Source organism: Capricornis sumatraensis, chromosome 17 (assembly GCF_032405125.1).
Source record: "Capricornis sumatraensis isolate serow.1 chromosome 17, serow.2, whole genome shotgun sequence".
NCBI classification, from domain to species: Eukaryota; Metazoa; Chordata; class Mammalia; order Artiodactyla; family Bovidae; genus Capricornis; species Capricornis sumatraensis.
This window is the reverse complement of record NC_091085.1, coordinates 36,941,504-36,954,635: the sequence shown is the minus strand read 5'-3', so window position 1 is coordinate 36,954,635 and position 13,132 is coordinate 36,941,504. Positions and strand designations below refer to the sequence as shown.

Genomic DNA, 13,132 nt, shown 5'->3' with positions numbered 1-13,132 from the left:
TATTGATGAGCATTTTAGTTGTTTCTACTTTTTAACTATTATGAATAATAATTCCATGAATATTCATGTACTTGTGTTTTTGGAGTAGAAGGTAATGGCACTCCACTCCAGTACTCTTGGCTGGAAAATCCCATGGATGGAGGAGCCTGGTAGGCTGCAGTCCATGAGGTCACTAAGAATTGGACACGACTGAGCAACTTCACTTTCACTTTTCACTTTCATGCATTGGAGAAGGAAATGGCAACCCACTCCAATGTTTTTGCCTGGAGAATCCCAGGGACGGGGGAGCCTGGTGGGCTGCTGTCTATTGGGTCGCACAGAGTCGGACACAACTGAAGCGACTTAGCAGCAGCAGCAGCAGTGTTTTGTGGATATACATTTTCAGTTCTCTTGGGTATACACCTAGGAATGAAATTGCTCAGTCACATGGTAATTCTGTGCTTAAATTATTAACAAATTGTCAACTGTTTTCCAAAGTGTACCACTTTAAAACTTTGCCACACACAGTGTATAATGCTTTCAGTTTCTCCACATCCTTACTAATATTTCTACTTGCCCTAGCCTTCCTAATGGGTGTGAAGTATATTTTATTGTGATTTTGATATGTCTTTCCCTAATGACTGTGATGTTGAGCATCTTTTTATATTCTTATTGGTCATTTTCATTTGAGAAATATCTGTGAAACCCTTGCCCATTTTTAATTGGGTTATTCATCTTTTTAGTGTTGAGTTGTAGCTTGCTTAACTTTTAAATCTATATTCTGTATAGCTCTGAGAGTGTTTTTTTTTTCCTTATCAAATTGCCATTTATCCCAATACTATTTGTTGAATTATTATTCCCTTTCACATTAGGTTGTGCTGCCTCCTTTTTCAAATAATTAATTCTTCTAAAATAGATAAAAGAAAAGTTTAAAACTGTAAGAGGCACAAAGATGACTAAATAAAGATTTCTTGGATCAAAATTTCATATTATATATATTGTCTCCTTACCATTTTTTTTTTTTTTTAGAGAAAATGCAATGTAATTCCAATTAAAATATTCAGTTTAGTACTAAGGTCCATAAAAGGATCCTTAAATTATTTTGAGAAGGACTCAAGTATATATTTGGAAAGTATAGTCAGATCAGGAATACCTGAAAAGGAAGAGTGGTAAGTAAAAACTAGTTCAGTCATATATCAATGGGTATTGTAAGGCACAGCATACTCAACACAGCCTAATATTGGTATAGAAATAAAATATATGCTAATAAGACCCAATATATGATTGGAAATAATTTGTCAAAATTTATGGAAGCTTACTTAATGCCCATCTCATCCTCTGTCGTCCCCTTCTCCTCCTGCATTCAATCTTTCCCAGCTTCAGGGTCTTTTCCAATGAGTCAGTCCTTCATATCAGGTGCCCAAAGTATTGGAATTTCAGCTTCAGCATCAGTCCTTCCAATGAATATTCAGAACTGATTTCCTTTAGGATGGACTGGTTGGATCTCCTTGCTGTCCAAGCGACTCTCAAGAATCTCTCTCCAACACCATAGTTCAAAAGCATCAATTCATTGGTGCTCAGCTTTCTTTATAAGCCAACTCTCACATCCATACATGACAACTGGAAAAACCATAGCTTTGACTAGACGGACCTTTGTTACCAAAGTAATGTCTCTGCTTTTTAATATGCTGTCTAGGTTGGTCATAACTCTCCTTCCAGGGAATAAGCATCTTTTAATTTCATGGCTGCAGTCACCATCTGCAGTGATTTTGGAGTCCAGAAAAATAAAGTCTCTCACTGCTTCCATTGTTTCCCCATCTATTTGCCATGAAGTGAAGGGACCAGATGCCATGATCTTCATTTTCTAAATATTGAGTTTTAAGCCAACTTTTTCACTCTCCTCTTTCACTTTCATCAAGAGGCTCTTTAGTTCTTCTTCACTTTCTGCCATAAGGGTGGTGTCATCTGCATATCTGAGGTTATTGATATTTCTCCCAGCAATCTTGATTCCAGCTTGTGCTTCATCCTGCCCAGCATTTCTCATGATGTACTCTGCATGTAAGTTAAATAAGCAGGATGACAATATACAGCCTTGATGTACTCCTTTCCCGATTTGGAACCAGTCTGTTGTTCCATGTCCAGTTCTAACTGTTGCTTCTTGACCTTCATACAGATTTCCCAGGAGGCAGGTCAGGTGGTCTGGTATTCCCATCTCTTTCAGAATGTTCCACAGTTTGTTGTGATTCACACAGTCAAAGGCTTTGGCGTAGTTGATAAAGCAGAAGTAGATGTTTTTCTGGAACTCTTGCTTTTTCGATGATCGAACGGATGTTGGCAATTTGATCTCTGGTTCTTCTGCCTTTTGTGAATCCAACTTGAACATCTGGAAGTTCATGGCTTGGAGAATTTTGAGTATTACTTTGCTAGCATGTGACATGATTACTTTACTAGCTTGTGAGAACCCCATGAACAGTATGTGATGCTATACTGCTGATTTAATTTTGACTGTTATCCTGATAAAGATTTTTTTAATTAAAAAAAATAACTATTCGAGGTGAAAAAATTTAGGTGTTGAATATTAGCAAATGCCTTTGCTATATATGCAAGTATGACATTTTTCCTTACATGAATCTTACATCAATAGCTTGCCTGAAAATAAGCCATTCTGATATATGTAATGTCAACCCTTATTTGAAAGTGGTAAATTATAATTTGTTTGTAAGTTGTTTTTATACTTATCTTTATATTGTTGAATTTTTGTAGTGGATATTTTATTTTGTTATTATGCAAATTGTCCTTATACAAATGAGCTTTACTTATAGATTATTTTCCCAAATAGACTAAAGTAAAGGAAATGAAGGAACCATGTCTCTAGAAAGCAGAATGGTGCAAAAGGATACACAGGAGTAGGAGTGTGTGTTCAGTCCTGTCCAATTCTTTGTGACTCCATGGACTGAAGCCCACCAGGATCCCCTGTCCATGGAATTCTCCAAGCAAGAACACTGGAGTGGGTTGCCATTTCGTTCTCCAAAATGATACATAGTCAGGAAGAAAAAAATGTTTTAATTAAATAGAACTTTTAAATAGAAAAACATTTGTGATGGACTGAGATATCGTCATCCTTGTGTATACAACTTGGTTTTGCTTTTTTTTAGATTGAAGAGCAATCAGATTGTAAGATCCTAGATGGACACTTTGTTTCCCCCATGGCCCATTATGTGCCTGATATCATGCCAATTGAATCTGTTATTGCTAGGTAAGAATTTTTATTTAGAAAGTTACGGTAGTAGATTGTTTATGTTAATGTATGCAATTAATATCAATGTCATTACTTCAAATTACTTTTTAATTACAATAATTATTCAGTATTTTTCCATTAAAATATGGAGGGAGAGTAAAAGTTTAAAGTTTAGTATACATTTGAACTTAAACTGTTACCAGCGTAATCTTCAAAATATCAAGAAGTGGTACAGTCTGGGAATACTAAAAGAAGCAGTCATTGTGCTTCGTCACTTAGTCATGTCCAACTCTTTTCAAACCCATGGACTGCAGCCCGACAGGCTCCTCTATCCATGGGGATTCTCCAGGCAAGAAAACTCGAGTGGATTGCCATGTCCTTCTCCAGGGGATCTTCCCAACCCAGGGATCAAACCCAGATGTCCCACACTGAAGGCAGACTCTTTACCGACTGAGCCACCAGGGAAGCCCAAAATGAGGCAGAGCTGTTAGCATTGGTAGTTTTGACTTGAGACAGAAAACTAAAAGTTAGTTTGCATGAGCATAGGACAGAAATAATCATTAAACCATCCTAAATTTACGTGTCTATATTCTATTTAACAATTTATTTACAGTAGGTGAGACTTCCCTGATGACTCAGCAGTTAAAGAATCTGCCTGCAGTACCAAAGACACAAGAAACTCCGGTTTGATCCCTAGGTCAGGAAGATCCCCTGGAGAAGGAAATGGCAACCCACTCCAGTATTCTTGCCTGAAAAATCCTGTGGACAGAGGACACAGTCCAAAGGGTCACAAAGAGTCAGACATGACTGAGTGACTAAGCACATACAAGTAGTGGTGTTTTCCCTTGCCCAGGCAAAGTAAGCTGGTTTAGAATTCAGGTTTATGTTGCCCAAGACTGCAACCATCTGAGGTCAAACCTTGAGCTGACCAGAATTCTACTATGATAATTATTCCAGAATGTCAACTGCTAAGAAAACTGAAGAGAAAAATAAATCAGTTTGGGAAGATAAAATTCTGAAAATGGATAGTGGTAGGGGTTGCTCAATAATGTAAATGTACTTAATGTCACTAAACTGTACAATTAAAAATGGTAAATTTTATCTTATATATATCTTACTACAATGGTTAAAACAAAGTCATATAGGAAAAAACATTATAGAGGAGACTAAAATATTATAAGAAGAAGACGACAAATAGATATTTTCTGGGGGGGCATGGTTTGCTTTTACCGTCAAACATAAAAATTTTAATAAATCTTGTCATAACTCCAAGTAGAGAAAAAGATAACCATGAACTATTTTGTTGATACATCAACAGCTTGTACAGCCAAGCATTATTCCTGCAAGGAGAAAAAGTAGAGCTATCTAAAGAATTGTTTTTCTAGGACTTAATCATATTTGTTGATGTCTTTACAAAATAAGAAAATTTCATTTTGCATATATAAAGTTGTGGTATTGCTGCTGCTACTGCTAAGTCATTTCAGTCGTGTCCGACTCTGTATGACCCCATAGACGGCAGCCCATCAGGCTCCCCCGTCCCTGGGATTCTCCAGGCAAGAACACTGGAGTGGGTTGCCATTTCCTTCTCCAATGCATGAAAGTGAAAAGTGAAAGTGAAGTCGTTCAGTCGTGTCCAACTCTTTCCGAGCCCATGGACTGCAGCCTACCCAGGCTCCTCCATCCATGGGATTTTCCAGGCAAGAGTACTGGAGTGGGGTGCCATCGCCTTCTCCGTCTTACAGGTTAAACTATCTGAAACATTGGCTTGAGCTCTGCCCACTTCCCACAGACACAGCATCTGATGTGCTGTTTCTATTGACCATTTAAGTAGTAATCAGTAGCCATTTCCTCAGGGTGGGAAGGTTCTTCTCCAGCCACTTAATATTTTTGGATATGGTTTCCAGAATAATTTGAAATATATCTAGATGTGATCCTTGGGCCTGAAGAGATTCAAAAAACAGTTCCACCTCCTGCAACTCATCCTTGGAAGAAAAATGAGATGTTGTACCGGAGACCATCATTCTTATGGGGAATGAGCCCAAATCAAATTTTTTAAGGAGATGGGTCCAATTTTCTTTTACAAAGTTCCAGGCTAGTTGCTGCCCTTCTGGATTTCTGGCAATCTCAAAAAGAAGAGCTGCCAAGTCCTGTGTCTAGATAACCTTTCCTTCCATTCCTAGTTCAGTTAACTTCATTAACTTTTCCTGATGTTTGCTGGTTGACAATGCATACAGGATTTTGTTATAAGGTAAAAATGATTATGCTAAATTCTGTGCTTATAATTAAATATTTTAACACTGTAATACAAAGCCAATTTACAATTCTTTGTTGCCATTGGGCAAACAGTAGCTTAATCAGTCACTTACAATTTAAATGTCAAAATTCTAAATGATTTTTTCTCCCAAAAAATTTAATTATGGAACTTTAAAGAATTCAAAGTTCGTATTTAAAGCCTTTTAGTTTCACTGATGTGTCATCTTATTTTAAATAGGTTCCAATTTATTGTGCCTAAAGAGTGGAACAGCAAATACAGACCTGTATGCATTCATCTTGCTGGAACAGGAGATCATGTAAGACTTTGTTATGAACTCACATACTCTCCTTAATAGATGTATTTATTATATCTTTACATTTAATTTTTATTTAATATTTGAATATAGTTTATTTACAATGTTGTGTTAGTTTCAGGTGTACAGCAAGGTGATTCAGTTATACATATACATATATCCATTCTTTTTCAGATTCTTTTCCCTTATAGGTTATTACAAAATACTTAGTAGAGTTCCCTGTGCTACTTGTCCTTGTTAATTGTCTATCTTATATATAGTTGTATATGTTAATCTCAAACTTCTAATTTACTTACTGTATTCTTAAGTATGTCATCTTTTCTTTCCTTAGCATTACTGGAGACGACGAACGCTGATGGCTCGTCCCATGATTAAAGAAGCCCGAATGGCCTCTTTACTGTTAGAAAACCCTTATTATATCCTTTTATAATACCTTGACATCTTTTATTTATTTATTTATTTATAGATTTAGTTATCAAAAGGAATGATAGATACTATCCAGCTTTTCTACAGTAGTGAAATTTGTCAGTTCAGAAAATGCTTAAGAAGCAAGAATGAAAAGAAGTGAAAAATTGTTCATACCTTTTTAAAAGGCAATTTATGGATTTTATTTCTATTATATAATAAAGATAAACTGCCCTTCTGGTTCCTTTGAGTTTTATACAGAAAGTCAAGTGTTTGACTTACTAAGTAAGCTCATATTTCAAATCCATTTACATTTAAATATCAGTTGAGGTTTAGAAACAGTTCCTAACTTAAATTTCAAGATGACATCAGACTATTCCCAGAAGAAGGAAGGAAACTGATGCACAGATATAAAGAAATGTTCAGCGTTGGTGGTAATAACAGAAATGTAATTTGCAACAATTAGAAAAAATTTTTAAAAATAAAACACAGTAACCATGAGGCTGTTGTGAAATGGCACTTTCATTACTGATGACTGTTCAACCTTTTGAAAGCATTTTTACTATATGCATTGTGAGCCTTTAAAAATCTCATATCCCTTGACAGAGTCATATTAATTCTGGGAAGTTAAATAAATGTCTAACAGTAGAAAAATGGTTAATTAAATTGTGGTTTATAACATTGGAATGTTATATGATTGGTTAGTTTATGTTTGTTACTTTTCTCATTTACTACCTGTATAACCTTGAACCTTTTAGTGCCTCAACTTTTCCTTCATAAATGGGAATAATCTCTTAGGTTATTTAAAGTATTAAATAATTAATCCTTTCTAGAACAGTGCCTGGCAAATAATAGTCATTCAGTAGATTTTAGCAAGTTATTATTAAAAGTTTACAATAATGAATGAAAAGTATTTTTAATGCAAAAATAATGTATAAAACTATGATATGACATAGGTATAAAAAAACCTAGAACAGAAAGTTCACTAAAAAACTGTGCAAAAAAAAACTATGCAGAAGTGAAAATGTTGGAAAGAAGTATACCAAAGTATTAATATGGTTGTCTGTAGGTAAAATAGTTTTTCTTCAAACATGCTTTTCTGTATTTTCAAGATTTTCTATAAAAATGTATACATGAAGAAAGAAATCAATAAACTTCATTTTAAAATTAAATTGACAATTACACAACCTTGATGAATATACTAAAAACATTGAATTGTACACCTTAAATGGGTGAATTGTCTGGTTGTGACTATATTTCAGTTAAGCTTTTTTAAAAAAGAAAAAGACTTAAGTTAAAAAACTTGAACAGCCTATATGAGATAACTGGAAAATAGTTATTTCAGCATTAAATTGTCTTCAAATTTAACTGTTTTGCTTAAGTTAATGTGTTTTGAGACACAGTATATTTAATTATTGTAAAACTTTCTCTTTGACCCACATCCTTAAATGGCTGCAGGAAACCCAAGGACCAAATGTAAGTATGTGTTACCTTCATTTTCCAGTCTTTATACTAAATTTTCAGCAATTCTGAAATTTTTGGTAGGCTAACCATTTTTAAGTTTAATATCCAAGTGTTATTGGGGAAGATTTTCTGTTATAAAACTGAAAATTTAACACATATTATCTTAAATTGTTGTTTTAAGCTTTTTGCAATGTCTAATAAAAAGATAAAAAAGAAATTTTAATAGGTTGACTAAAGATATATTGTATTTATAAAACTGTACCAAAGAAATTAAAAGACTTTCCCTTTTTAAGGTACATTTAGTTTGTGAAATGAAACATTACTCTTTTTATTCTTGCAATGTGTATTATAGGTAATCTGAAGATAAGCTTTTTTTTCTTGTCTTTTAAAATGATGAAATTTTAAATCAGTTTTTTTATGTTTCTGTAATTTATTAATATATTGTGTTTGATTTTGGTTCATTCAATAGATATTTGACCCTAACCACTGGTAAGATAGCAACAAAACTACAAGGTTCTTACTTTCATAGAGTTTATATTCTAGTATGGGAGCTATATAAAAATAAAAGATAATTTTAGGTGCTTATCAATGCCATGAAGAAAATGAAGCAGATAAATGGGAGAAAGAACTATAGGGGGTGAGTGCATAGTTGAAGCAGTATTAGATATGAGGACATGATATAATGAAAAGAAACTTCCAGGAGATCGTGAAGGACAGGGAAGCCTGGCGTGCTATAGTGCATGAGGTCACAAAGAGCCAACATGACTTAGCAACTAAACAACAACAACAACAACTGTGCTTTGAATTTTACTGTATGTGCATTGGGAAACCTCTGGAGAATTTCAAGCAAAGGAGCGATCTGATCTATGTTTTTAAAGGCCTGTCTGGCTTACTGGGGCAAGAGTAGTAGTAAAGTAGCTTCACATAGGAGACTACTACAGTTCAGTTCAGTTCAGTTGCTCAGTCGTGTCCGACTCTTTGTGACCCCATGAACCGCAGCACGCCAGGCCTCCCTGTCCATCACTAACTCCCAGAGTCCACCCAAACCCATGTCCATTGAGTCGGTGATCCCATCCGACCTTCTCATCCTCTGTTGTCCCCTTCTCCTCCTGCCTTTAATCTTTCCCAGCATCAGGGTCTTTTCCAGTGAGTCAGCTCTTCATATCAGGTGGCCAAAGTATTGGAGTTTCAGCTTCAACATCAGTCCTTCCAATGAACACTCAGGACTGATCTCCTTTAGAATGGACTGGTTGGATCTCCTCACAGTCCAAGGGACTCTCAAGAGTCTTCTCCAACACCACAGTTCAAAAGCATCAATTCTTATGCGCTTAGCTTTCTTTATAGTCCAAATTTCACATCCATACATGACCACTGGGAAAACCATCATCTTGACTAGATGGACCTTTGTTGACAAAGTAATGTCTCTGCTTTTTAATATTCTCTCTAGGTTGGTCATAACTTTCCTTCCAAGGAGTAAACGTCTTTTAATTTCATGGCTGCAGTCACCATCTACAGTGATTTTTGGAGCCCCCCAAAATAAAGTCTGACACTGTTTCCACTGTTTCCCCATCTATTTCCCATGGAGTGATGGGACCGGATGCCATGATCTTCATTTTCTGAATGTGGAGCTTTAAGCCAACTTTTTCACTCTCCTCTTTCACTTTCATCAAGAGGCTTTTTAGTTCCTCTTCACTTTCTGCCATAAGGGTGGTGTCATCTGCGTATCTGAGGTTATTGATATTTCTCCTGGCAATCTTGATTCCAGCTTGTGCTTCCTCCAGCCCAGCATTTCTCAGGATGTACTCTGCATATAAGTTAATTTCAATAATGCAGGGGAAAATTTGACTAAAGTCAAGTGGTAGCAAGGGAAGTGAAAAGAAGTACTAATGAACTTTAGATAAAATTTACAAGTTGAAATGGTAAGACTTGTTAAAAAATTGGATATTGTGGGTAAGAGATCACAAGTTCTCCCTTGGACATGTTAAACTTGTAATGACTGTTAGACCTGCAAGTGAAGAAGTAGGAAAATGGAAAGTGCTGGGGAGAGAGAAGTCACGTGTTCAAAGTGGTTATAACAGGCTTCCCAGGTGTATCAGTGGTAAAGAATCCTCCTGCCAAGCAGGAGACCTGGGCTGGATCCCTGGGCTGGCAAGATCCCCTGGAGAAGGAAATGGCTATCGAATCCATTGTTCTTGCCTGAGAAGTCCTATGGAAGAAGAGCCTGGCAGACTACAGTACATGGGGTCACAAAGAGATGGACACAATTTAGCGAGTAAACCACCACCACCATAGGTCTTTATAAAGTCGTGAGAACATGAAAGAGGTACAGACAAAAGCACAGTGCAGTGGAGGCCAGCCTGTATTCTGTGAAGGATAGTTTAGAATTTCCTTTCGAAACCTTGTGAAAAGTTAAAATGCACAACTAAATAGTTCAAGAATTCTTACTTAGGAGCCATGCCATAAATTCAGAACTAGGTGTGTCATATAAGTGGTTAAAAAGTGCAAGAGGTTGTTGAGTTCTAAGAAGCAGCATAGGTTTAATAGGAAATCTGTGACTTTGGAGTCATAGACATATTTTGGAATCATAACTTACCATTTGCTAATTGTATGGCCTAACTCATTTATGATGTGGGAATACTAAATAATTTCTTCCATGAAGGATTGTTGAGAATTATTATAAGTTATCCTATCGGATATTATATACCCAAGAAATATAATACTTTATTTTGTTTTTCTTGAACAATTCATCCTAAGAAATTGCTTATAACTTAAATTATAATAAAGTTCTCTCTCAGTTTCATCTCTCTCTCTCTCTCTCTCAAAGCCATCTATGCCTGCTTTCATCAAAAATGGTTAAACTATTTGAGACTCAGTCCATTGTTAACAAAGAACCACTGTCCTAGAACCTACATTAGTAACTTCTATGTAAAAGAGCCAACTGAAGTAGAACTAAGAATTCAAACTTCCATACCAGGCTAAAATAAGTAATCAGGAGAACTATGATCATAAATAGAAAATTGGAACAAGGATAGAAATCCAATGTAAGGATAAATAGCCTTTTTATGATGATGAATATAATTTATTTTGGCAAAAGATAGCCTAGTTTCTATAAAGAGAAAGCTGCTTTGTGGACTTAACTCTAAGAGGATGTGGTAGGACAGTGGAGATAAGGTCTTCTGGGAGCCAGAGTTCTGTTTTTCAAAGCTTTGCATTCCTATGGCACTTGGTTCTTTGCACATAATTATTCTATTAAGCACATAATAATTCTACATAATTATTCTACATATAATAACCATTGACAAAGTGAATTTTTATACATTTTGGCAATGTTCCCTATAGGAATATGTCTTTATGTGAATTAAATTTTGAAAATAGATTATAACTTGGTCACTTTAGTAATAAAGTCATATTTTTAATCATTGTATAAGAATGGTTCTGGATTCTAAAAATATGTAGTAAAATAATTCTTACAAGTAAATACTTGTATGTAAAATCAGTTTCTAAAACAGAAAGTTTCAGTTGAATTGGTGTGTTTAAATTCATCAAAACATATTTTTATAAAAATTATTTTTCTAATAGTCAAGATTTCAGTAATTCAGGAGACTAGTATTAGGTTGAATTCTTTTACATTGCTATTTATTTTCCTTTTGTTCTTGTTGCCTTGTTCCTTTTTTACTATTTTAATTTTATTGGAGTATAGTTGATTTACAGTGTTGTGTTAGTTTTAGGTGTGCACCAAAGTGATTCAGTTATACATCTATCCATTCTTTTTTTGATTCTTCTCTTATATAGGTTATCACAGAATATTGAGTAGTGTTCCCCGTGCTATACAGTATGTCTCTGTTGGTTATCTATCTTATGTATTGTAGTGTGGGCACGTTTATTCCAAACTCCTGATTTATTCCTTCCCTTCACATTTCCCCTTTGGCAGCCATAAGTTTATTTTCAATATCTGTAAGTCTTTTTCTGCTTTGTAAATAAGTTCATTTGTATCATTTTAAAACTAGATTCCTCATATGAGTGATAGCATATGATATGTCTTTCTTTGTCTTAGTACGATAATCTTGAGATCCATCCATGTTGCTGCAAATGGCACACTATTTCATTCTTTTTTATGGTTGAGTAATAAACAGTCCATTGTATAAATATACCACATCTTTATCATTCTTCTATCAGTGGGCATTTAGGTTGCTTCCATGTCTTGACTATTGTAGATAGTGCTGCACTGAACACTGGGATGAGTGTATCCTTTTGGATTTTGGTTTTCACCAGATATATACTCAGGAATGGGATCGATGGATCATATGGTAGTTATTTATTTACTTTTTAATGGAACTTCCATACTGTTCTCCTTAGTGGTTATTCCAATTTACATTCCAACCAACAGTATAGGAGGGTTTCCTATTCTCCTTACCCTCTCCAGCATTTACTGTTTGTGGACTTTTTGTTAATGGCCATTCTGACTGGTATGAAGTGTTACTTCATTGTGGTTTTGATTTGTGTTTCTCTGATAATTAGTGATGTTGCGTATCTTTTCATGTGCTTTTTGGTCATCTGCATGTCTTCTTTGGAGAAACGTCTCTTTAGATCTTCTGCCCATTTTTTTGAGTGGGTGTTTTTTTTTTTCATATAGAGCTGTGTGGGCTCTATGTCAGTCACTTTTTTTACAAATATTTTCTCCCAGCCTGTGGGGTTGTTTTTTTGTTTTGTTTATGATTTCCTTTGCTGTGCAAAAGGTTTTGAGTTTAATTAGGCCTCATTTGTTTATTTTCATTACTCTTGGAGATGGATCAAAAATGATATTGCTGGACTTCCCTGGCAGTCCAGTGGTTAAGACTGTGTGTTTCCAATGCTTGGGGGCACAGGTTCAATCCCTGGTCATGGAACTAAGATTCCACATGCTGTGTGATGCAGCCAAAAAAAAAAAAGATATTGTTGTGATTTATGTCAAAGAGTGTTCTGCTTATGTTTTCCTCTAATAGGTTTTTGTGTTTTTTAATCTTATGGCCACACCACGCAGCATGTGGGACCTTATTTTCCCGACCAGGGATCAAACTTATACCCCCCTGGCAATGGACGTGCAGATTTTCAATGACTAGACTACCAGGAAAGTCCACTAAGACTTCTTAGTATCTGGTCTTACATTTAGGTCTTTAATCCATTTTGAGTTTATTTTTGTGTATAGTGTTAGAGAGTTTCAAATTTCATTCTTTTACATATAGCTGTCCAGTTTCCCCAGCACCACTTATTGAAGAGACTGTCTTTTCTCCATTGTGTATTGCCTCTCTTGTCATAAATTAAATGACCATATGTGCATGAGTTTATTTCTGGGCTTTCTATCCTGTTCCATTGATCTAGATTTCTGTTTTTGTGCTATTACCATATTGTCTTGATTACTGTATCTTCGCCATATAGTCTGAAATCAGAGAGTCTGACTCCTCCAGACTCCATTTTTCTTTCTTGAGATTGCCTTAGCTTT

The 13,132-nt window shown here is 35.3% G+C and overlaps 1 protein-coding gene across 1 annotated transcript in view; it reads left to right on the top strand.

Annotated features, from left to right (window-relative positions):
• The window catches only part of ABHD18 (abhydrolase domain containing 18), a 42,305-nt gene that overhangs the window by 14,532 nt on the left and 14,641 nt on the right, over positions 1-13,132 (top strand). Inside the window, exons 4-7 of the mRNA XM_068989682.1 lie at positions 3,135-3,235; positions 5,709-5,787; positions 6,116-6,200; positions 7,638-7,665. Of these exons, the coding sequence (XP_068845783.1) occupies positions 3,135-3,235; positions 5,709-5,787; positions 6,116-6,200; positions 7,638-7,665 (293 nt within the window). The remainder of the gene's footprint in view (positions 1-3,134; positions 3,236-5,708; positions 5,788-6,115; positions 6,201-7,637; positions 7,666-13,132) is intronic.